General features: G+C 39.5%; 1 protein-coding gene across 2 annotated transcripts in view; it reads left to right on the top strand.

Moving 5' to 3' along the window:
- Window positions 1–26,396, top strand: part of NELL1 (neural EGFL like 1) — a 683,273-nt gene that overhangs the window by 381,804 nt on the left and 275,073 nt on the right. For both annotated transcript variants that reach the window (XM_070428154.1, XM_070428155.1), the window contains exon 14: window positions 25,716–25,838. In XM_070428154.1, coding sequence (XP_070284255.1) covers window positions 25,716–25,838 — 123 coding nt within the window. The remainder of the gene's footprint in view (window positions 1–25,715; window positions 25,839–26,396) is intronic.

The raw sequence follows: 26,396 nt of genomic DNA, 5'->3' as shown, positions 1-26,396 counted from the left end.
GCGGAAGAAATAGCACAAGGTGAAACCAGAAAGTGAATTTATTCAGGGAATATTTATTGAAAGGAGGAAAGTGGCTGTGATTCATGGAATGCCTGCGAAGAGCCAGGGCTGTGCAGCTCCCAGGAATCTGAGCCTCAGGAGTTAGTCACTTGTCATTCTCAGAGGGAGGAAAGGGCAGAGCTGGGATTGGAACTCAATTCTGGCTCCAAAGCTCATTCTCTCTCTCCACCACAGTGTCACATTAGCAGTGAGTACATGCTGCTTTAAGGAAACAGCTGGGGAATTACACCTCTTCTCTCACTGTCTCTGAACGACATACTCAGAAGTTTCCATTTTTATAAAATTAGAAATGGAAAGTGTCTCTGCTTAGTTTTGTTGACATTTGCTCCTTTGTTTTTTCTCAGTTGTAGCAAGCTAAGTGCCCTCACTTTCTTGACTGGATCACAACAGAATTGCAGCAACCTCAGTTCTTCATTTAAAGAAGAGAACATGCAACACCTTAAATTACCATCCTCATTTCTTCCCTTCTAGTGCACCGCAGGGGAGAGGCTGGCTTCTGAGTGTATGGTTCACCCTGTGAGAATAGTAGCTACATTTTTAATATGGCTTCTGTGGGTCAGGCATTGTTCTAATACCTTTCATATATTGAGTCTTTTAATTGTCATAATAACCTTACAGACTAGGTACTACCATTATCCCAAGATAACACATGAGAACACAGAGACACAGAGAGGTGAGCTAACTTCCCAGCTAACTTCATACAACTATGAAATGGTGGAGATTCAGATTGTGGCAGTTAGACTGATGGAAATAGGCTCCACTAAAATTTGCAATCAGGGTCCACCCCGGAGACTGAAACCATACCAGTTATTTTAAAAGAGACTTAATATAACAAGCTGGAATTATATATTAAAGGACTAAAAAGGCAAAAAGAGAATATTAAGGTATCATCAATGAAGCATAACTTCTCCTGGCTTTATGAGGCATGTTGAAACTAGAAACACCAATCAGAAAGGATATATGCACCCCTGTGTTCATAGCAGCACAATTCACCATAGCTAAGATTTGGAAACAGCCTAAGTGCCCATCAGCAGATGAGTGGATTAAAACACTGTGGTACATCTACACAATGGAATACTACACTGCTGTAAAAAGGAAGGATCTCCTACCATTTGCAACAGCATGGATGGAACTGGAGAGCATTATGCTAAGCAAAATAAGTGAGTCAGAGAAAGATAAATATCACATGATCTCACTCATTTACGGAATATAATGAACAACATAACGGATGAACAAAAACAGATCCAGAGACTGAAAAGCATTGATCAGATGCTCAAACCTCAGAGGGAAGGTAGGGGAGGGTAGGGTTAAGAGGGAGAGATCAACCAAAGGACTCTTATGCATGGACATTAGCATAACCAATGGACACAGACACCAGGGGGTGAGGGCATGAGTGGGGGGGTGACAATGGGGGGATAAGGACACATAGGTAATACCTTATTCAATAAAAAATAAAAACTAAATTTAAAAAAAGGCCCCATTCTCTAAGATTCTGTAGGAGGAAGGAAGTTCCTGGAATTACCCTTCCACCACTATACATATACTAGTGGCGAAGGACTTGAAGCTCCCATAACAAGCCCCAGATACCAGCGGGAAGAGAAAATGGATGCTGGATAGCAAAAAAAAAAAAAAAAAAAAAAAAAAAGCACCAATGTCAATGACATTAGGCATATGCATATGCATATATCCCAACGTTTTTGCAGACTCTGAATCCATCAGCTCTCAGTCTTTATCTTGGTAAACTTAAGGGTCTTGATTGATTTTAGTTTGTTTTCTTAAGACAGCCTTTTCCATCTCCTAGGAGGCTTTAATTGCTTATCCCTGGACCTTCTCCAAGTCTAGTTAAGTCTTTATTGAGCTGTGGCAACCAGAGCTGCACAGTATTTTGCGTGCTAATGTAGTATGATTGGTTTCAAGGAGAGGATAATGTGTTTGGTTTTATGTCCAATATCCTTGGTGAACAGTAATGTTATTTATTGGAGGATAGTAAGTTTCATTTTTATATTACTTGGGCATCGAGGGTTGCAAATCTTGTTGGCTCTAGGGAGACCTAGTATGTTAGAAACCAAGGAATATGGATAAAAAATTGTATTAGACACCATTTGAGATAAGGGGAAAAATACGCAAAGGTCCATATTTGTACACACTGCCTCTGGTCTTTGAGTGCAGAAACACTTTGGTTTGGGATTTAGATCCAGGTAGATTTTGTTGTCAGTTATGGTTTTCCAAATGTATGACCTTAGATAAGTCCCTTTCATGTTGCTGAGTTTCAGTTTAATCATCAGTAAAATAGGAATAATAAATCCCTAGCTTGACAGGATGAGGTGTGGTTTCCTGTGCTTATGTTTATTAAGGCTTTAGCAGAATCTGTGGCATCTAGTAGACAAAGAATTTAACAGCCCCAATTTTCTCTTCCCCTTGCATCAAATAGACAAGGGAATCTGAAATAATTGAAACCACTGGATCCTCCTGTGGTGAGTTGAGGGGAGACTTTACAGAAGAGGTGAGCCTCCACGTGCTCTTTGAGGAAGGGAAGTGGCATGCATTCATGAAAAGGATTGAGAACATGAGCAGAAACGAGTCAACATGTCTGACAACTGGAAATCAAGAAGATGAGAGTAGCTGGTTAGAAAAGGATGGAAGAAGGTAGGTAGTGAGATACAAGCTAAGGAGATGAGGTTTGATTAGGGAGGTTTCTGTGCCCAGGAAGCATAAAATCAAAGTAAACTTAGGATGATAAATTCCATCCATGAAGATGTGGCTTATCTCCAAAAGGAGATTGAGTACTCTATTAAGCTGAATACATTCCTTTCAAATCTCTGCCTATTTATTATTACATTTCATGCAATATCTCTGATAAAGAGTGCTGACTCTGTTACCTGTCCCAGGCTCTGTTCTGACTTATGCTCTTCAAATTCTCTGTGTGAATTGTAACTCTGTGTCAGCTCCAGAGTTGCTTAAGTCAGACTCATGTATTTACAACAGACAATTCCATTCCACCCAATTTTCAGATGAAAAAGCTGAGGGTCTTAGAGAAAACATGAAGTACCAAAGATTTTCGACTTTTGGAAGCATTGTATACTACAGAAGTGGGGAACCATTTTTCTGCCAAGTGCCATTTGGATATTTATAACATCATTCACAGGCCACACAAAATTATCAGCTTAAAAATTAGCCCGCTCTATTTGGTCAAACATTTAATTAACTCACCCCTAATGCCTTGGCAGGGCCAGACCAAATGATTTCATGGGCCTTATATCACCTGCAGGCCAGATGTTCCCCACCCTTGGTGTAGAAGAAAAGCCATGGAGTTTTGGTAGATTCCTTGCACTTTACTAAGTGCATAAACTTGGCTATGCTATCTGGCCTTTGGAACCCCGGTTTTCTCTCTGTGTAGTTGGGGTGACAATACCTGCCTTGAAGGATGATTATGAGAATGAACTAGGAGAACACCTCGCAGAAGAGTCAGTAGATGTTAGTCCCTTTCCCCATTCTTGGGAACTGATTCATGTTGTGGAATTTAAGGAAAGTGTGGGGTCATCCCTTAGGAGAGGAACATCAAGGGGAAAGGAAAAGCCACAGTAGGAACTACAGGGTCAATAAATATTTTTTTTTGCTTCAGTTCCTTTTCCAGACTTGGTATCATTTAGGGGAAGGAGGTGAACAGCATACTTTCCATTAGTCACTGCATCTGGGGCTGGGACAAGGCACTTCTCATGATTCGGGGAGAAACTCAGGCTGACATTTGAAGGTGAGGCAGATGGCTGTCATCTCCATTAAGAAGAAGTGCACTGCAGCCCTTTATCCACAACTTTGCAAATGCATTTGGCTCCCATAGAAGGTTTATGTGTTGGCAGCTTGGGCGAAGTGATCCCTTCCAGCTTGGACATGGTGATACTTTCAGATGATCCTATGGCTTTTTCTTTTCTCACCTTTACATATTCTCACAGTCTTGAAATTTACAGCCTGTAAGGCTACACAGGCTGTTATCTGCAACTGGAGGAACTATTGAGCATGATTTTTTTTTCTCAAATTAATTTTTTGTTTTAAATTCACTTAATCAAGAAGAACCAGAAATGAAAGCAAAGCATACTATTCTGTAAGGCAGAGTGGGTAGACAACAGGTGTGCAAATTAGAGAAACTGGATTGCAGACTGAATCCATCAGCCCTCAGTCTTTATCTTGGTAAACTTAGGGGTCTTGATTGATTTTAGTTGTTCCAGTTTAGGTTTCCAGTTTCCACCTATCTTATCTGAGGTCTCTGGCTGTGTGACCTTGGCCATCTGATCTTGGATCTTCCTAGGGTCCATTCCAGAATAAGCTTTTTGTGACACCATAAGAATGTGCTTTTAATAATATTTTCACAAATTCTTGCCGAAACCGGTTTGGCTCAGTGGATTGAGCGTCGGCCTGCGGACTGAGGGGTCCCAGGTTCGATTCCGGTCAAGGGCATGTACCTGGGTTGCGGGCACATCCCCAGTAGGAGATGTGCAGGAGGCAGCTGATCGATGTTTCTCTCTCATCGATGTTTCTAACTCTCTATCTCTCTCCCTTCCTCTCTGTAAAAAATCAATAAAATATTAAAAAAAAAATAATATTTTCACAAATTCTTATACTAGTTAATAATGGGGATTTTTTTCAATAGATGAAGTTACACATATGTTGACATATATGCGACTTGATATGTATGCTATTTTATTGTATTGACAGCAAGCTTCAAAACTTGATATGTCAAATTTGCTGAAGGTGTTAACATCATAGATATTTTTACACTTGAAAATATCAAATTTCGTGCCAAAAAAAGAGCATTTGCGGGAAGTTTTAATTCATTACTTTAAATTGAAGAAAAAGTTATCATATACTTTGGGAAGCTTATGGTGAACATGCTCCATCTCAAGATACTTGTGAGGGCTGGTTTAAATGCTTTAAAAGTGATGATTTCGATGTGAAAGACAAAGAACGTCCAGGTCAACCGAAAAAGTTTGAAGACCAACAATTACAAGCATTATTGGATCAAGATGCATGTCAAACTCAAAAACCACTTACAGAAAAATTAAATGTTACTCAGCAAACAATTTCTGATCATTTACAAGCAATGGGAAAGATTTTAAAGGAAGGAAAATGGGTGCCGCATCAACTGAAGAAAAGACAAATGGAAAACCAAAAAGTCATTAGTAAAATGTTGCTTCAACAGCATGAAAGAAAGTCTTTTTTGCATCGAATTATGACTGGTGACGAAAAGAGGATTTATTTTGAGAATCCCAAATGCACAAAATCATGGGTTGATCCAGGTCAACCATCAACATCCACTGCAAGGCCAAATCGCTTCGGAAAGAATGCAATGCTCTGTGTTTGGTGGGATCAGGAAGGTGTGGTGTAGTATGAGCTTCTAAAACCAGGTGAAACCATTCATACTGATCGCTACCGACAACAAATAATCAATTTGAACCACGCTTTGATTGTGAAATGACCAGAATGTGCCAAAAGACACGGCAAAGTAATTTTGCTTCATGATAATGCACCATCACACACTTCAAAACCAGTTAAAGACATGTTACTGGTAAACGATCTTGCCTGGGAAGTATTAACCCACCCACTGTATTCACCAGACCTTGCCCCTTCAGATTATCTCTTGTTCCAATAGATGGCACATGCACTTTCTGAGCAGCACTTCAAAACGTACGAAGAAGCGGGAAATTGTGTCTCTGAATCGTTTGCCTCAAAACAAGAAAAGTTCTATTGGAACGGTATCCACAAATTACCTGAAAGATGGGGGGAAAGTGTAGCTAGTGGTGGACATGACTTTGAATAAAGCACTTTTGAAATTTCTCTTGAAATTATCGTGGTTTCTTTGATTACAAAATCTGCATTATTAACCAGAACACCTATGTAAAGGTATAGAAACATTTATAGTATAATGTAAGGAACAATCATATACCCACTATTGAATCCTATCAAATTTTAACATGTTGGTGTCTTGCTGTATATACCTTGTTTAAGAAAAGTTGGAGTTTGAAGTGTCTGTGTACCTCTCTTCGATCTCATTCCTCCGCTTATTTCTTGAATGTGATCCTTTCGTTCCATACATGCTTTTATAATATTACTGTCTATCCATATACATATAAACAATATGTAGAACTGTTTGACATGTTCTTAACTTTATAAAATTATATAATACTGCATATATTCAATTGTCATTTGCTCTTGTCACTCAACATAATGTTTTAGAGATATATCCATGTTCACAGATGTAGCTGTAGTTTATTTTAACTGCTATATAGTAATTCATTGCATGAATAGTTCACAATTTACTTATTTTTTCCTGTTGACTAGTTTTCACAAGGCAAATAGTAATGGAATTAAAACACTGGTATAATTCTACTAGATGTGTCTTTATCTTGCCTTGAAATTGTCAAATTGCTTCTAAAGATTAGAGCACCATAGTTCCACTTGCTTATTTCTAGGTTTATTGCTGTTATAAGTTTTACTTGGTAGCTCCAGCAACTGTTAAGAATCCTAGGTTTATTGTCTTTATCTAATGCATATTTTGACTTTATACAGGATTAAATATAAAAATCAGAAAGATATGATAACCTGGTAGCAACAAATCCTATATTGTAGGCAAGCCATATGTGCATCTAATTATTATCATGTAAGAATGTCTACTTAGTCCTTAGGGCTTTAATTTACTAATACCACCTTTTTAAAATTTAGTGGAAACAAAGTACCTTAAAAATCATTTGGTCTGCTATCATGTTTTACTTTTTTACTTGGAGTGCTCTGTATCCCAACTAATACAGATATATTTTAATTTTTAATAAGTCTGCCTTGGCTACAAGTGTGGGTCCTCTGGCTATATCATTTAGTTGCAGAGAATGTTATATCTATTCCAAGAGAAAGAAAGAAGACATTCTGGTGTTGTTTGAGTTTAATACAGTTGTTTGCTTGTCGTATTTAGCAGTACTGACCCTGGAGTCCCCGGAATGACTCTTGTGTGAATGGTGGAAAGGAGCTCAGTCTCATGTTGAACAAGAAAACAGGCCACATTTCCAGTTTGTGTCATCAATCAGATTCACAGGACATAATAGTTCTACCCAGTAGCAAGCTTACTCAGCTTCAGGAAAGGAATATGGAACAGGGTATACATACAGCTGTATGCTCAGCCCATACCCCACAGCCCACAGCCCAAAGAGGCCTTGGCCATCCAGACCCAGTCTCTGGTGGCCAGTCATAGAATGCCATTGTTTTGCTTCCAAGATAAGGGAACTGACCCTGGTCTGGGTCACAATGGAAGAGGGAAGCTCCAGGGACTATGGTCCTTGAGAGTCCCCTAGGACTTGGGAAGTATGCTCAGTTCCCATTCTGAAGTGCAACTGCTGGCATAAATAACGCCATATCTGACAACTGAATAAGGTGTGCTTATGGATAGCCTTGGATCAGTCATTAGTGCATGGCAATAATCCTCATTAATCTCTAAAGATTACATTCCCTCACTTACCATTGCAAAGAGTACAACCAGGGGCCAATTATTTCTCAGGCATCTCAGGCTTGGGGAGGAGATTATATCCCAGTTTTTCACTCTTGTTATGCTGTCTCAGTTTACTAAGCCTTAGCAGTTCATGTAGACAGTGGAAGAGATAACATAGTAGAGATGTCACTTTCTGTCTCCCTGGCAAGGAAGACTTTCCATTTCATATTGGGCATATTCTAAGGTAGCAGTAAAATAGGGTGGTTTGGGAGTATGGGTGGGCTTTGGAATCAAGCCAGCCCATGCTCAGGCCCTGGCTGGACCATTTCCTAGCTGTGGTAGAAAAATAATGGTCCCCATGAAGGTATCCATATCCTAATCCCTGATGGCTATTGCTATATTAGGCAAAAAAGTAAAGGAGAATTAAAAATGCAGATGGAATTCAGGTTGCTAGTCAGCTGACTTTGAGATGGCTACATTATTCTGGATTATCTGGGTGGGCCCCATGTAATCACAAGGGTCCTTATATATGGAAAAGGGCAGTGAAGAGAGACAGAGAGCCAGACAGAGGGTAGCATGAAAAGGATTTGGCTGGATATTGCTTGTTTTGAAGGTGCATGAATCTGACCATGAAGCAAAAACAAGCAGGCAGCCTCTAGAAGTTGCAAAAGGAAGGGAAGGGAAATAGAGTCTCCTTTGAGCCTCCAGAAAGAACACAGCCCTGCCAACACCCCGGATTTAGCCCAGAGAGACCCATTTGGGACTTCTGACTTCCGCCATGGAAAGATGTTAACTTTTCATTCTTTTAATATGCTATGTTTTTGGTAATTTGTAGCAGTAGCAATAGGAAACCAAAACAATGCCCTTTATCTCTCTGTGCTTTAGTTTCTCATTAGGCAAAATGATGGTTATAGTAGAACCTCCCCCCTCCCCCCATGCTGGTTGTAAGATGTAAGTGCTTGTGCAGGGCACGCTGCTTATTCTTGGTTAAGATTCAATCTTTGTACCAGAAGTCAGGGGACTTGGGTTACGGTCCCAGGCCAAATGAGGGCAGTAATAAGGTCTTGCCTTTTCTATGGAACTGATGTGAGAAGCAAATGAAATTATGTCTTAACTTTTATTTTTTAACTAAAGTATTATTCAGCTGCAACTTCTTGTTATAATTTAACTTACACACTTCAATTGGGCTTTTTAGATTGTGAAAGATGTATGTAAAAAGGCAAAATATTACACATGAACCACTATTTGATTACAGGAAATTGTTGGAGTAATATGTGGTATGAATTCCAATGATTGGTACTAAATAATGGAATGATGTTTTTCCTTTTAGAAGTTCTATATTCATAGAATTTTCTTTTTCTATTTATGGGCTAATAATTATGGTTCTTTATTCCAAATCTTAAAGATGTGTATTATTTTTTAAATTGCATCCCTTGCTTCTAATGTCTGAATGTAAGCACAATGATATTGACTTAATATTCTACTGAGGAGGAAATGGAGGAATCACTTATTTGACTAGGATATAATTATCATACCTCCCCTAATATAAATTTTGAGTATTTTAAAAGATGTATCACTTTTCACTAAGTGGGATGGCAGTGTTCCAATTGTACTGTTTGCTAATGATTAAACATTTCACAAATATTTATGGTGAATCTTGATTAAATATACAGTTACAGAGGTAAATTTGAACAGATAAAATTAAGACTTATTTGTTTTGTTTGCTTTGTAAAGTATTGCTTTATCTAGGTCAGTAGCATATCAGGTGCATGTATGTGTATTAATGAAAAGTCAACATAAAGCTATTATAATTGATTTTCACTATTTACATTTTCACAAACATGGCTGTATGCACTGTGGCAGATATGGTGTTATCAGGTTCATAATTTTCAGTCAATTCATGGGCATAGTTAAAGGGCATCTTTTGTAGTGACAGATTTTAAAAACAGATGTTTTGTAATACTTTAAGCGAAAAAAAAAAAAAAATAAAAACAGATGCTTCCTATAGAGATTTTATGAATAGAGGTTTGTTTAGATTTGCTAGTAGGAGCCTATCAGAAACTTAAAACTAGATGCCAATGAAGGGAGTGTGGTTATATTTCTCTGGATAAATAGTCTAGTCCAGCGGTTGTCAACCGGTGGTCTGCAGACCATGGTGCCCCCTAGAGGTCCGAAAGGTTGGCAGCAGCTGGTAGTCAACAGCAGTTACATCAGGTCTAGCGTTTGAGCTATTTCTACTCCCTCATAGAGCAAACTTATCACAAAATGTACTCCCCCAATTTTCAGTCCAAAGAAGAAGAACAATTTGGATGTCTTGTAGTCTTTAATGACTGAGGTCTTTGAAAGTCTTTCATTCAATGCTTTTAAACCATTTATCTCTAAGGCAGCGGTTCTCAACCTGTGGGTTGCGACCATTGGAAAACACATATAGCATACCAGATATTTACATTACGATTCATAACAGTAGAAAATTACAGTTATGAAGTAGCAACGAAAATAATTTTATGGTTGGGGGTCACCACAGCATGAGGAACTGTATTAAAGGGCCACAGCATTAGGAAGGTTGAGAACCACTGCAAGGAGTGATAACATTTGTAATATTTAAACAATGAAAATCAAGATGACTCTAATGCATGTCCTGATAGTTTATTTCTTGTTACCCCTCTATTCTAACATGAAATATGAGGAAGAAAATCTGGTTACTTGACTACTAATGGGTGACAATCCACAAGTTAAGATTGGATAGGTAAACAGAGTAATTTTTAATGTTGCAAATAGTGGTTTGCTTTCTACAAGAATAAGCTTCCTTTTTAAAAAGGCTGTGGGTCAGGAAAACTGCAATTTGAAATTCAGTAATCTCAAGTCAACCAGAAATAAGGAATGAAAATATCTCTTGATATATAATATAGCAAATGGTGGGAATTGGGTCATTTTTCAAGAACTAGATAAAGATTGGGTATGAATGCAGACCGCATAGAGAGAACCATGCAAGTAAAAGGCATTTCATTTCAGAAGTCTTGAAAAATCAAATCAATAAATATTTGGAAATGTGTTTGCATTTTAGATCCAGTCAGCATCTTTGGCATAGCCACAAGGCAATAAAGAAGCATTTAAAAAGAGGGGATATGTCTTTGCAAAGGGAGGAAATCCTTCTGTAAGTGAATCTAAACTAGAAATATTTCAGGACTGTGTGTCCAGGAGATGCTGGGTGGTGTTAAGTTGCACTTCTTGAAAGTTACCAAACACCAGACATTTCACAGATAAGAAGAAGTCATTTGATGTTTTTGATTTTTTTTTTGAGTGACAGGGATAAAAGAAAGGTTTTAGAGACCGTCAGCTGTTTTCACTTTTGGCACTGCAAAGGGAGAAGTCAACATCAGATTTCTGGAGTCCTAGGATTTGTCCTACTTTTATGAAAAAAAAATAGCATGGTGTTTATACTTGAAATTCTTGGCTTTGTAGATTTTATAGGATTAGATGCAAGCTGCACTGGGCCTTCTCCTTGGGGAGCCTCATAGATGTAGATGATTTCCATTCCATCCAATTTCGTTCCTGTTGAGCCAAATGATAGTTATAATGTCAGTGTCCTTCACATTGGAACATTCTCCAGCTATGAAGCAAAGGACAGAGACTAAGCCCATATTGAACTTTAATCACTATTAAAGTATCTCTATAGGGTAGATGAATGTCAGCTGCCTAGTGGCATTTCTAGGGGCTCTGCCTCCTGCTGCCTTACATGTCCAGTGACCTCCGGACTCCCCTGCACTTACCCACCAATACTCAGGCAGGAGCTCAGTCCCGAGGTTGTGCTTGCCCACAGTGAAACATTTTCGGCCTGGCCCCCTCCCTGGAGTGGGCTTGGTGGGTGTTTTTTTTTTTCCAGTTTTATCTTTTGGAACAGGAAGAAAAGAGGATTAAACAGAAGGAGCAGATAGTCTAGTGGTTTTCAACCTTCACATCTATTCTGGGAGATTTTAAAAATGTTTATGTCTGGATTCCACCACTGAGATTCTGCTAGTTGGACATTGGTTCATTTGAAACATTCCTCAGAAGATTAATTCCCAAGAATATCTGGGAGCTGGATCCATACTTAGGAATCTCAATGTATAGTTCCTGCACTAGCAATATCAGCATTGCTCAGGATCATGTTGGAAATTGAAGTCCTCAGGCCCTACCCAGCACCATCTGCATCAGAAACTTTTTAGGGGTAGGATTCAGCAGTCTGTGTTTCAATAGCTCTCCATATCCTTATGGAGGCCAAAGTTTGAGGATCACTGGTCTAGACTAACCTTCTAAATTAGGCAAAAGGTTTGAGGGTGCACTCCACTAAGGCCATTATTTATATCCAAAAGGTGGGCAGCACAGATCCCAGTCAAGGAATAAGTCAAACACCACCTTTTGGGAGCGAGCAGAAGATAGAGATCCATATTGTCTGGATGGAGATTCCAGCATTCCAGGGAGTTCTGTTGTTAGGATGTCATATTTGGTCCCAGCAAGTTGATTGGAGTGTGAGCTTTGGAGAGATGCTGCTCTGGTCCGAATCCTGTACTTGGTGTTTCGTTAGTTTAGGAAAATAACCTTTCTGAATTTTTTCACATAGTTAAAACAGGGATGGTAATTACCACCTTTCAGGGTTGTGAAAAATGGAATACACTTGTGATTGGAAAATATCTAGTAAGACTAACTATCTACCACATGTCCACTGCACAATGCAGTCTCAGGAAATTATTGGTATTATTATTCCCATATAAAAATAATCATTACTCTGTATATGACTGTCTCATTCTCCTCCTCTATACATGGTAAATATTATAAATCAATCCGAGCAATCTCTCCAACAAGCTAGAGACTTGTTTGCTTTCTAATAGAGCACTCCAGGCAATCACAGTCAGAAAGACCTGGCTTTTGAGATAAAGCTAATTTGTCATCTCTGGCTAAAAATGTAAAAATTAAATAAAATAATAAAAATAAGAGAGATATTTCTTTTCCTTATTTATTTCCTGCCATATTTAAGGAGCACCTGATATATTAGTGTCCAATAGATATACAATGCTCGCCACATGTATAATATAACATGTTCTGGTAACCACATTAAGAAAATTAGATATAATGAGTGAAATAAAATTTGACAAATTATATTAATGGAGTATATTCAACATATTATTATCTCGATATATAATCAATATATAAAGGTATTGCAGTATTTTACACTCTTATTTATGGAAGTGAGTCCTGAAATCCAGTGTGTATTTTACCCATCTCAATCCAGAATAGTCCTATTTTAAGAGCTCAAAACCCACATGTGACTAGAGGCTGCTGTGTTAGACAGTGAGACACCAGGTCTTTAAGTGAAGTGCAGAAACAAGGCCTGGTCGTAGCTAAAATAAGCTCAGAGTTTATTCAGTGACTCAGTCACAAGCAGATAATAATATTTTCTTGCATGAAGTATCATCACTTCCCAACTTGGATTTTCATGGAGAACAGAATAATGTGGTCTGTGTGAGAGCAGAATGCCTGTCATGTTTTCAGGCTCCTTTTTGTTTCCTTGTTTTTACATCTTGTGTGTCTGGCCAAAAATATCAGCCCCACTTGTTATCTGCAGGCCCTACACTATGAGCCTTATTGCTCACTTTGAATGTGGGTTTGACACAGACCTGCTGGTTGGGAATGTGTCTCTGCTGCCCTATCTTGACATTAGTCCATAATAACGTGACAACCCAACTGCTTATTCATCTTGTGCTGTGATATGCTGGGCACTGTGCTAAGCAATTCATGTAGAAGGTGATGGGGAACCCACCAATTGCTTCCCTTTGCACTGAGAATACAATCCTGATGGCTTAAAAGGACCTCCTTGGTTTGACCCACAGCTACATGGAAGACCTTATGTTGTATCATCATCCCATTTCCTCACTCCACTTCTGCCACCCAGGCCTCCTGATTTTTCTTTTTCTATCTTCAAGCCTTTTTCTTGGCATTCTCTCTGCCTAGATGTTTCATCCAAGTCTATGGTACAATGTTGTCAGAGAAGATTGCCCAGACCACTCTGTCTAATTTAGTACCCTCATCACACCTCATCCCCTCACCTGCTTTCTTTTCCCCCATATTAGTTATCGCTACCCCAAATTACATCACATATTTCTTTGCATGAATATTTGTTGTTTGTCTCCCTCACTAGAGGGTGATCTCCATAACAGCAGGGAAATTGTCTTTGTTTACCATCTTGTTTTCTGAGCTTGGAGTGGTGCAAACCCAGTGGGTGCATGATAAATATTTGAATAACATTGCATATATATTATCTAATTTACTCTTTATCCAGCCTTTCTTACTCCAGGAGAAACAGTGTGAGGGGTAACCCATCACAAGTGTAAGTTCACATAGTCATTCAGGAGAATTGAGACTTTAACCTGACTGTGTGTGTCCAGAGCTCATCACGGCACTTTGCAACACCCCCCCGCCCCACCCCCCCCGCCCCGCCCCGTTCTCGATTAGGATAGGACCTTGTCTCTGACCTTCAGCTATGCTCTGGCCTCCTATAAACTTTCCAATAAAACCTTTGGTTTTGATTCTATGACTTTCTACTTCCTCCCCTATGAGTGCTTTGTCAGACAGCTTCAACTAGGAAACTGGATGTAGAATTTGGTGACAGGTTTTGACAGTGCCATCAACATGTGCATTAGAGTTCCCGAGGCAATCATTTAGTTGATGTTGTTGAAAACATATTTTGATTGCTGCAAACTTGCCCTCGTTTGGGTTCCTTTTAGGGTCCGTCCATGTTAGATGATAACTGAAGTCTTTGCAGAATAAAGACAGTGTGAAACAACTGACAGCTAGTGAGTCATCCCTTAATCCATCTCCCTTTTAAGATGGAAGGCTGTCTCAGAGGAACACACACAGTCTTTGCATTTCAGCATAGTTCTGCAAGACCTCTTAGAGCTCATGGTTCTCACCAGGCCCTGGGCTTAGAGCCAAAGATACTGCCTTGATTATTGATTGCTGTATAGTGGCCAGCAATTGGTGTAGGACAAGCACCAGTCTACTATGCTTATCAATTCTGTGGATGAATAATCCAGACAGGGTCCAGCAAGGATGGCTGCTATCTCCTTGATATCTGGACCTCAGCTGGGAAGACTTCAGGAACTGGGGAGAATCAGATAGCTGAGAAACGGAATAATCTGAAGCTTTTCTCCCACATGTCTTGTGCCTGGGTTGAGTTCAGCTGGGACCACTGATTGGAGTATGGACTTGTGCTTGGCTGTGTGTCCTCAGCTTTTCACAACCTGGCAGTTCCTGAGATATAGGGGACCTGGAGAATGAGCATTCCAGAAGCTGCCAGACTTCTTCTGACCTTGCCTTAGAAGTCATGCAATATACTTTGTCACATTCCCTTGGTTACAAGCATGTTTCTGAAGGCAGCCAGGATTCAGAGGGAGGGAGGTAATATGTGCTGAATAATTACCTGTTATTCAAGAGAGTTGCTTTCTTTTTACATGTCTAATCTGGAAGGAGAAAAGGCAACAAAGGGCAGGAGAAAGAAACATCAATTTGTTGTTCCATTTGCTTATGCATTCATTGGTTGATCCTTGTATGTGCCCTGACCAGCGATGGAACCAGCAACCTTGGCCTATTGGGATGATGCTCTAACCCACTGAGCTACCTGGCCAGGGAAACTTTTCCATCTTTGTACTAAGTTTGTCTCTCTATCCACCTAGTCCAGTGATGGCGAACCTTTTGAGCTCGGCGTGTCAGCATTTTGAAAAACCCTAACTTAACTCTGGTGCCGTGTCACATATAGAAAATTTTTGATATTTGCAACCATAGTAAAACAAATACTTATATTTTTGATATTTATTTTATATATTTAAATGCCATTTAACAAAGAAAAATCAACCAGAAAAATGAGTTCGCGTGTCAGAGTCAGTCATTTTCAAAGGTGATCCCCTGCCTCATTTTGCCTGGCTACTCACAGTCAATCTTATCATTTCATGCCACTTCCTCCAGGAAGTCCTCCCTGGCCCCTTGCCTCTCCTGTGTTCCCCAGTACCTTATGGTATGAAATTGTACATGAGGTTGGTATATTAGCTTTCTAGCATTGCTGTAACAAATTTTCGCATGCAGGGTGGCTTAAGACAACAAAAGTTTTCTCTCTCACATTTTGGAGGTCAGAATCAAAAATCAAGGAGTCAGTAGGGCCATGCTTCCTCCAAGGGTTCTGGGGGAGAATTCTTCCTTGCCTCTTTCAGCTTCTGGTGGCTCCTGGTTTTCCTTGACTTTTGGCAACCGAACTCCATCTCTGATTCATCTTCACCTGGCCTTCTTCCCTTGTGTAACTTTGCGTGTCTTCTCTTCTTATAACAGTGGTTCTCAACCTTGGCTGCATATTAGAATCGCCTGGGAATCTTTTTAAAATCCTGATTTCTCCGAGATGAGGCCCAGAAATCAGGATTTTAAAAAGATTCCCAGGCGATTCTAATGTGCAGCCAAGGTTGAGAACCACTGTCTTATAAAGACAACAGTCATTGGCTACAAGCCCCACCTTTATCCAATATGATCTCATCTTAACTAATTACATCTGCAAAGACCCTGTTACAAAGAAGGTCACATTCTAAGGTTCTAGTGGACATGACTTTTTTGGGGAACACTATTCAACCCCCCACAGTAGGGTATGGAGAAAGACATCAGTAGGATGTATTGGAAAGCAGGGTGATAGGACTAGCACATTTTCAGGGTTCTGTGTTTCCCTTTGATTCTGTTCTATCTGCCTTGGGACCTCATACGTCAACCGGCCCCCAGAGCACTTGACTAAGGAGTTACAACCACTGGTGAAAAGGGAGGAAAAGAACCTTCTTCCCTGTGCCAGTCATTCTCCCAGGCTTCTTAGGTTTATTTGTTTTTGCACCATCACCGTGCTTCAGAAAAGGAAAGAATAACACATTCATGCCAAGATCCCCTAAAGGAGATGGCAAACTTCTTTGATAAAGAAAACGCTGTATTATTTTTCTTGCTATGTATTATATTTAGATGGTTTTCTTCTGAGTTCCTCTGGGTGGTTGTGGAACCAAAAGAAACACAGACCAACCTCTTCATAGTAGAGAGATAAAGGGCCTCAGAAAAAGGGTCACTTTGGGGGATGCTATGTGACCATTTTATAAAAACAAAGTCAAACAACAATTTCACTTCTTTCTTTTATTCTTGTTTTGGATATTCCTATTGGACTAGGTGCTTTAAAAGAAACCCGGAGACAGTGGACTGCAATTCTGCTTTTCATTAATTTTGTAGTTTAGCAATACATTTCTAAGTATCCCTGTGGAACAAAACTAACAGTCACCGAATCCATGTTACTTGGCTGGCACACTGCCAGATACTTGTCCCAAGCTCTCTCTGTTAATCTTCCCAACAGCTCTGTGCAATGGCTCTTCTTGCTTCTATTTTCAGATAACAACTTGGGGGCTCAAAGACAGTAGTTGTTCTTGCTTAGATCACAAAGTGAGCAAGTGACAATGCTGGGTTTGGACTCAAGAGTGTTGGTGCTCTTGTTCCAGCATCAAGAAGGATTCATGAATCTGGAGAAGGCTGTGCGCAGATGTTAAGTAGGAATCCAGAGACTAATAGAGTCCAGAGACGAAATATAATTTTGAAAAGCATATGGGGGTCAGAGGAACTTAGCTAAAGGAGCTAAGTTCTAAGGTCTTAAGTCTAAGGTCTTAGGTTCTCCCTGTCCCCAGGACCCCATGCTTTTTATTAATACAACTTGTCCTGAGGCAAGGCAGGGTCAGGGTTTGGTACAGAGTCCATTGTCAGAATGGGGGAATTAGCCTAAGGCTGTTCAGGTGTTTGGCCAGTAGGAGGCAATAACATGTAGATTAAGATGCCTTTTAGCTGTCTGGCAGCCAAGAAATCAATTTAATGTATCCTATTCAGGTTTGGGGAAATGCCTTCATCCATTCCCAGATGCAGCCCTGCTGTCATGCTGGAATTGGTCTCCGGCATCAGAGACTAACAAAGCTCCTAGTAATATCTTCCTGGAATTATTAAGGAAGGGTTCATGGGAAATACAGGCCAACACCACACCATAATAATGATGGGGATGGTGGTGGTGGTGGTAGTGGTGGTGGTGGTGGTGGTGAGGGCCTAGCAATTTTTGGAGCACCTACTATATTCCCCAATTGATACAAGGTGCTTTACAAAATTTCGTTCCATAAATGTTCATTATATAAATGCTTCTTGAATATCTCCCTAGTAAAATCTGTACAGGTCTTAGAAAACAGAGACTAAATCAAGTTTTCAACTCATTAGTCATGACATCATTGCCCATGTTTTACACACACAGAAACTGCAGCGCAGACAGTGTGTCAAATCTCTCTGGGAATTGTATCCCAGTCTGTCAACCGCTAAAGCTTTGTCTTTTCTGGATATATCTGGAGACCATTTTCTTCTTAAAACAAAACAGAACACCTAAACACAAACAATTAAAACACCCCCAAAACATCCAGTATGCAGTAATAAAAGATACACGTTGATTGTAAAAAATTTAAAAGTACAAGGTGAATAGTCCTCTCCAGGTAGCTCAGTTGGTTAGAGTGTTGTCCCAGTGCACCAAGACTGAGGTTCAATCAGCACATACAAGAGTCAACCAATAAATGCAAAAACGAGTGGAGCAACAAATCATTGTTCCTTCTTCCTTCCTCCCTCCCTCCCTCTCTCTCTCTCTAAAAATCAATTAAAAATAAAAAACGAATAAAAATAGTACAAAGTGAATAAATAGAATAAGTACCTCCCATTTATCCTCTATCCATCCTCTATTGTAAATAATTGTTAATAGTTTAACATACTTTTTATAGACTTTCTGTATATGTACAAATATCACATATAAGTGATTAATAAATACTACAAATAACTTGCCATATTTAATACATAATACTATGTATCTGAGAAGAAAAGCTCTTGATTGACTTACTACTTTGTGATTTGTTTCTTACTGTTGTGGTGAAATGAGAAAAGATGCATATAAAGCATAATAATAAAAATTGAAGACTATATTATGCAAATCACACACACACGAAGGATGGGAACTAGTTAGTCCCCTTCCACTCTTCATCCCCACCTTCTTCTTTGCAACCCTACTACTATATCATTCTGCCCATAACCCTCCTTAGGGCTTACAGTCAAGGATAGCTTCCCAGGGACCCAAAGCCTCTTAGCCAATGCAAAGAATTAGTCCACATTTTCAATGAGACTGTGCTAACCAGAGGCACTGGGGTTTTGGGTTTGGTGTTTGGAAGGTAAAAGTGGTCTTAACTAAAGTAGCTTAGACCCAGGAGAGTGAAGGTGGAGATCTGTAGGTTCTTTACATAGTGTCTCCCAGAGTGAGGAGAATGGATTTGTGGTACTCCCCAAAATCAGGGCCCTGACACTAAAGGACCTGCTCTTGGAAAAAATATCAGCACCTGAGTTTAGCAGAAAATTAGCAGGGCTCCAAGCTACAATTTATAAGTAGGGCAATAACCAGTGTACAAATCAGATAGCTCTTTCATAAGCTTTCCTCTAAGACTTCCAGGACTATAGTGGGTTCCTGCGGAGGGCTACGTGGGGTGGCAAGGAGCCTGATAATGAATGAGATTTAGTTGTCCATTCTGGCAAGTAAGGTGTGTAGAGTAGTATTTATTTTGATTTAGAAAGTTGTTTCTTGAATTCAAGCACTGTGTTGGATTATAAATATGTTCTTGAGCCTAAGGCAAAGATGTTCAGATTTCACATTTAAGAAACTAGATCATTTTGTAGTTGATGCATACATTTTATACATAAATACTTTTCTAAAAAATATTGCTATTAAATAAATGCTGTTTTTCAAGTAAGGAAGTATGGCATAATTCTTAGATATAACTAACATTTCTAATCCTCATTTGTGTAAGATCAATTAATCCAAGAATGACTTCGGCTGGGTCTTTACAGCACTGTCCTAAAACATGACACAGATTAATGTGTTAACTTATTTCAGAACTTTCTTCTTAATAATTTTAATAGCTTTATTGAGATATAATTTACATAGCATAAAGTCCACCTCCTTTAAGTGTATAATTCGGTGGTCTTAAGGATATTTTCAGAGTTGTACAACCATTATAATAATCTAATTTTAGAACATTTTCATCACCCCAAGAAGAAAACTAGTGCCCATTAACAGTCATACCCCATTACCTCCAGCTCAGTCCTAGGTAACCACTCATCTACTTCTATTTCTTTTTTTTTTTAAATATATTTTATTGATTTTTTACAGAGAGAAAGGGAGAGAGATAGAGAGTTAGAAACATCGATGAGAGAGAAACATCGATCAGCTGCCTCCTGCACATCTCCTACTGGGGATGTGCCCGCAACCCAGGTACATGCCCTTGACCGGAATCGAACCTGGGACCTTTCAGTCCGCAGGCTGACACTCTCTCCACTGAGCCAAACAGGTTTCGGCATCATCTACTTCTATTTCTATAGATTGACCTATTCTGGAAATTTTATGTAAAAGGGATCACATAGCATATGATCTTTTGTGACTGACTTTATTCACTTAACCAAATGTTCTTTTTAAAAAATATATATATTTTATTGATTATTTTACAGAGAGGACGGGAGAGAGAGTTAGAAACATCAATGAGAGAGAAACATCGATCAGCTGCCTCCAGCACACCCCCTACTGAGGATGTGCTTGCAACCAAGGTACATGCCCTTGACTGGAATCGAACCTGGGACCCTTCAGTCTGCAGGCCGGCACTCTATCCACTGAGCCAAACCGGTTAGGGCAACAAAATGTTCTTGAGGTTAATCCATGATACATGTTGTAGTATGTGGCAGTGCTGCATTCTGTTTTATTACTGAATACTGTTATATGACTTTATCACATTTTCTTGATGCATTCATCAGTTGTGGAATATTTGGGTGGTTTCCACAATATGGCTATTGTGAATCATGCTGATATGAACATCAGTGTGCAAGTATTTGTGTGGACATGTGTTTCATATTTCTTGGGTATATACCTAGGAATGGAGTTGCTGGGATATGTGGGAATCCTGTCTTTAATAGTTTGCAGAACTGCCAAAGTATTCCCGAATATTTTACATCCCTGCTAGCAATGCACAAGGGATCCAATTTTACCACATTCTTACAAATACTTCTTGTCTGTCTTTTTAATGATAGCCATTTCAGTGGTTGTGCAGTGGTTTTGCTTTGGAGTTCTCTGGTTACTGGAGATGTTCAGCATCTTTTTATGTGCATATTAGCCATTTGCTATCTTCTTTGGAGATTGTCTATTTAAATATTTTTTCTATATTCTAATTGGGTTATATTTTTATGATTGAGTTTTAAAGGCTCTTTATATATTCTGGATTCAAGGCACTAATAAGATATATGCTTTGTACATATTTTCTCACAGTCCAGGGACTGTGTCTCTAGCAATTCTTTATGAAACAAAAGGTCTGCCTCAAAGAGAGCTCCTGAAACACATCCCTTTCTCTTCTCCTCACAAAGTCACTGTGGTAAATAAACACACCAACATATCATTACCTGATTCTATTTAATTTACAAGCTCTTTTCTTCTAAGTTTCCCGTGGCTGCCTGATTCAATTATTTTTAAGTAAATATGACCTACGCTGTGGTCTAAGTGGGGTTTTGGAAAGAATGCAGAAGGAATGAGGAGATGGGAGTTTGAGTTCCAGATGTAAAACTTATTACCTATGTACTTATAAGAAAAGCCTCTAATGTGATCCAAATTCCAATTTCTCCATCTGTAAAATGTGACTGATAAGACCAGCTTGGCATATCCCAGTGAGGTTATTGTAATATGTTTGTAAAGTACAAAAGATATTTCCTTGAACGAAGTAAAGCTACACGTCAGCCAGACCCTACACATGAGGCATTTGCAGCCACAGCTGCATTGATTGTTTTAGTAGCTTGTGTGGGTCCTGATTAGTTTTCTCAGGAAAACAATGTGTTAATTGACAGTGGCTATTGATTGCAATTGATTGCAATGTTACCGAGGTGGATTAGTTAGAGTCCTTCTGAGCTACCCTGTGAAAGAGAAAAGAGAACGGAGCAAGGAACTACGTGACAATGGCAGCGCTTATGAGCGCTAAGTAAGTATTAGCCAGCATAACAGTCATTATTATCATCATTACCCTTTGTCCTGAGAGGTCTGACACTCCAAAGTCGGGTCACACATCAACAATCTTAAGCATACATCTTTCACCTTCCCAATCCATAGTCTTGTTTCTTGGGGACCATAATTGAATCTAAGCAAATACTTCCTTGGATCTTCAGAGGGTTCTAATTTAATTGTCTTCAAGAGCATATCTATTCACAGCCTTTCTGCCTGAACTATCACCCTTAAAGGAAAGAGAACATTTTCTTAGTCAGTTTTTACCACAACCCAACAATGAAGTCTCTTCACAAGTAATTGCAGTAGTAATGGTAATAGTAGTACTCGTGGTATAGAAGTGGTACTACTAGTGGTAGTAATGGCAATAGCAATAGTGACAGTAAAATAGCTTACACTTATGGAGCATTTAGTTGTGATGTGCTGTGGTAAGTGCTTTACCCGCAGTAGTAATTTAATCCTCACAACCATCCCAGGGGATAAGTTCCATTATTATGCACACTTGTACATATCAGGCAACTAAGACATAGATTGGCTGAGTCAAGTTCAGGAAGCTAGTAAGTGCCCTTTGGGGATAGATCACATCTTAAGTAGGTATTTGGGGCCAGTATAGAAAGAAAACACAAAACAGTCTTCATTTTTGGCATCATGGAATCATTCCCTTGTGTCTTGGCTTAGCTTCAACCACACCCAAATTGCTTCCAACTGCCCAGTAATGTGGAGGTCACCTCTGGTGTCTAGAGTCACAAATCCAAGCTCCTCTACTTACTAATTTTGTGATTTTAGGAAGGTTATTTAATGTCTTCTTGTCTCAGTTACTTCATTGTAAAATGAGCAAACATAACTTCATATGATTGTTGGGATAATTCAATGATGCATGTACAATGTTTCACTCAATGCTTGGATTTCTTTGGGCTCAACATCATTAATTATGTAAAGTAGTGATGGTAGTAGAAAATGTCAGGGTTGTAGAAAATATGATATGATTCCTCTCTTCAAAGTTAATTACTTAATAAGACATTAATGATAAAACTCATAAGTATCACTACATATTGTGCTGTGATTGCCTCCAAAGAGGTAAAAATATTAAATGCAATAAAAGTTTCAAGATGGTAATATTCATGTGGTATGAGGAGCGGGTGAAGAAAGCTTCATGGCAAGAGTGTGGGTGTGGAATGGTGTGTGAAGCCAGGCAGGGACACAGGTTTTTCCAACTGGGAAATGATATTTTGAGTCAGGGAAACACCATGACAAAATGGGAATGAACACAAACATTTGCAGGACAGAATGGGGCCTCCTCATTAGAGAAGAAGCTTTGCTTTAATGATATGAGGAGATAAGACCAGGAACAGTAGATGTGTTAATTAACTCAATAGGGAGAATCCTTTCACAATGTATAATATATCAAATCATCACAACATACACTTTATTTTTTTCAGTTTTTTTAAAAATTTTGTTTTATTGCTTAAAGTATTACAAAGAGTATTACATATGTCTCCTTTTTTTTCCTCCTTGACATTCCCCCGGCCTCCCCTACCCCCCAGTGTCTTGTGTCCATTGGTTATGCTTATATGCATGCATACAAGTCCTTCAGTTGATCTCTTACCACCCCTCACCCCCCCCGCTCCCCCCTGGCCTCCCCGGCCTTCCCGGCCTTCCCGCTGTAGTTTGACAGTCTGTTCGATGCTGCTTTAAATATCTTAGAATTTTATTTGTCAGTTATGCCTCAACAAAGCTGAAAAAAAAAACCAGGTTGGAAAGGAGAGACCAAACTTTTGGAATGTTGCATAAACAATACCTTTCTTCACACTGTTCTTTTTTTCTGGAGTGCCCTTTTTGGATAATTCTGGCTAATAAAATCACGACCATTTTTTAAAGACTAATTCAAGTACTATGTTTTACAAGAAGACTTTTCTCCCTATTCACAGAAATTTCCTGTAAGGAATTCTTAGTCCATCTTTGTTCTTATCTGGCGTAACTACACTTGCAGGTTTGCTTAGGTCATCCTGTGTTATGTGCCTATTATTCCAGTATAGTTATTTAGCAGAATCCCCCTTGACTCTGAAATATGTTTGTTTGTATGATAAAATGTGAGGTCACCCACTTATAACTCTTATCTCTCTTCCCTTGTGTTATATATGGCCGTCTGGTGGCCCCTATTAAAATGTTCACGTGAGTTGAGATCGTATCTACTCATTTTGTGTTCCCAGTACAGACACTAATAATTATTTATTAAGTGAATTTAAATAAGGAGGTACGAAAGCTCTTGGAGTCGAACTCTGTACTCTTAGACCTTTTTTTTGTTGTTGTTGTTCCTAAAACCATCTGGTATTGCAGTTGCCCATACCAGGTGCTTGATAGGTCTGTAAATTTGGTCAGACTTCCACTTATGCTATTTTGGGAGTGTGCTGGAAATGACTGTAGCGCAGACTAGAAGTGTGCGCTCATAAATCTCCTCCCTTCCCAGTGCTTGCTAACCTGTGCACGTTTCTCACTGACAGTTCGGTTTGGTCTTGAGGCCTAAAGAAGACTTTCCTTTGGAAAAAGCCAAGGTGTTAAATCCAGTCAAATGTGTGCGCTTTTAGTTTAATTGCATGACTGAAACAGTTCATTTCTGGGTCTCTGTTACGAAATTCAGAATGGAAATTAATGCAGATAGATGATATTTCTACATTGATCGAACAGGACATGATAGTTAACAGATTGTATTGAATTTTAATTTTTATTCAATTAGTGTTATTTTGTTGGGGTTTTTACCTAGGACTTCAACACTTACTTTAGAACCTTTTATGATTTAATAACCCTACTTGATTTTTTCTTCTTAAAATTTCTAAAATGTTGTACTAGCAGATGTTGAAAGAGATTAAAAGACATAGTCTTTCCTGTATTGTTTATTTATTTCCAAAATAATCATTTAGATGCTTTAAACTTTCTTATTATGAGTAGAAAGTATAGTTGTCTGTGAAATCTTGATTTCATACTTGGAATCTTTTAGTCCATGGTGTACTATTAGATCCCCCCCCCCTCTTCCATACACACATCTTGTGGTTTAAGGATATCACCACTATTTGAATATATGGGTGGGGCAAAAGTAGGTTTACAGTTGTGAGTATGTGAAACACAGTTTATTCTTGTATTATTATTTAATTATTGTATTATTTTATATATGAACAACTATAAACTTGCTTTTGCCCCACCCTGTATATAACCACAGTACTACACATTTAAACCAGAGATTAAATTCTGAACCCTATGTAAACTGATTCTATGGAAAATTAAACCGCTGAAAGCCCTTAGAGAGAGTCTTGTGAGTAAATTGCTTTTCTACTCAGAGCACAGCCTGGGCCTGGCCAACATTCCCTGTGACCAGTGCCAGCCTTTGGGAAGTACTTGGTCAGTGCTCCTTTGCCAGGCTATGTAACTGTCTTCCTTTCCAGTCTCACCCTCTTTGTTTGAAAGAAGCCATAGAATCTCTCATGTAGGTTTGTCTCTTTTTCTAACCTTGGAGGAAAGGCTTCCCATCCTTGGTACCACTGACATTTTACACTAATGAGTTCTTTGTTGTGGTGGGCTTTCCTGTGCATTGTAAGATGCTTAGCAGCATCCTTGGCCTCTGTTCGCTAGGTTTTATGGCATCCTTTATCCCAAATAATGATAATCAAAAATATTTCCAGACACCATCAAATGTTTCAAGGGGTAAAGAGGACTCCAAATGGCCCCCTGTTGAGCACCACTGCCTTTGCAGAAACCTTCACAGAACGTGGAAGAAGCAATGTTCTTAGACAAGCACACTTCAGTCCTGTGACTTGCATAAGTTGCTTGACTTCTCTGACACTCACTTTCCCTGCAAAGTGGGGAGAATAACATCATCTTTTAGAGTCATTGAGATTTCACCTACATCAGGCAGAGAAACCTGATTGTACACAGTAACATCCCGGTGCACGGATGGTAGTCACTGTCATTCCTATTTGGGGAGTCCCAACTAATTTTTTCAACATCGGTGATTCCAACTTAAATAAAGGTGTCTCTCTTTCTTTTTCCCTCTGTGTACAGAGCACGACGAATGTGGCAGTGGGCAGCACAACTGTGATGAGAATGCCATCTGCACCAACACTGTCCGAGGACACAGCTGCACCTGCAAACCCGGCTATGTGGGGAACGGGACCATCTGCAGAGGTAGGCTTGCTGCCCTGGGAGTATGCTGTGAGCTGCCACCCTACCTGGGCTCTTGGTACTCATGTGCAGAATGCTTTCGACACTCTGGCATGGTCAGGGCTCCTGCTCCTGGTTTATCAGCTGGAAAGGGCACTGGGCATCAGAGGAGAGGAGACATGCTTTGAGTGTACCTTTTGGGCTGAATGAAAGAGGAATGCGTGCGTGTCAGGGGCATGGTCCCACAATTCAATGGCTGTTCAGCTTTGCCTCTGGGCCTGAGCTGGTGAAGAATGCTCTGATTGCCTCCATTTCCTGTGAGGCTTTGCTCAGAGAGCAAGTGGGCACTGCTCGTGGTCACACTCGAGGCATCTATTTAGGGAGGAAGCCTAAAATTTCAGCTGCTCTCTGTGTTTGTAGCAGCTCAGCAAATTCCGAGGTCAGTGCCTTTGCTCTCATTTGCATTTAGTATAAAATACAAACTCCTCCCTTTGGTTCAGCATTGGGTCCCTGTGTCCTCTCAGCCTCTCTCTTTTCTCTCCCCCTCATTCCTTTCTCGTGACCACGTTATTCTTGGAACAT

The sequence above is a fragment of the Myotis yumanensis genome, unplaced genomic scaffold (assembly GCF_028538775.1).
Source record: "Myotis yumanensis isolate MYYU_CA2020_CCGP unplaced genomic scaffold, mMyoYum1.0.hap1 SCAF_10, whole genome shotgun sequence".
Taxonomy (NCBI): domain Eukaryota; kingdom Metazoa; phylum Chordata; class Mammalia; order Chiroptera; family Vespertilionidae; genus Myotis; species Myotis yumanensis.
The sequence above is the reverse complement of the archived record's forward strand: the minus strand, read 5'-3'. Positions and strand labels throughout refer to the sequence as shown.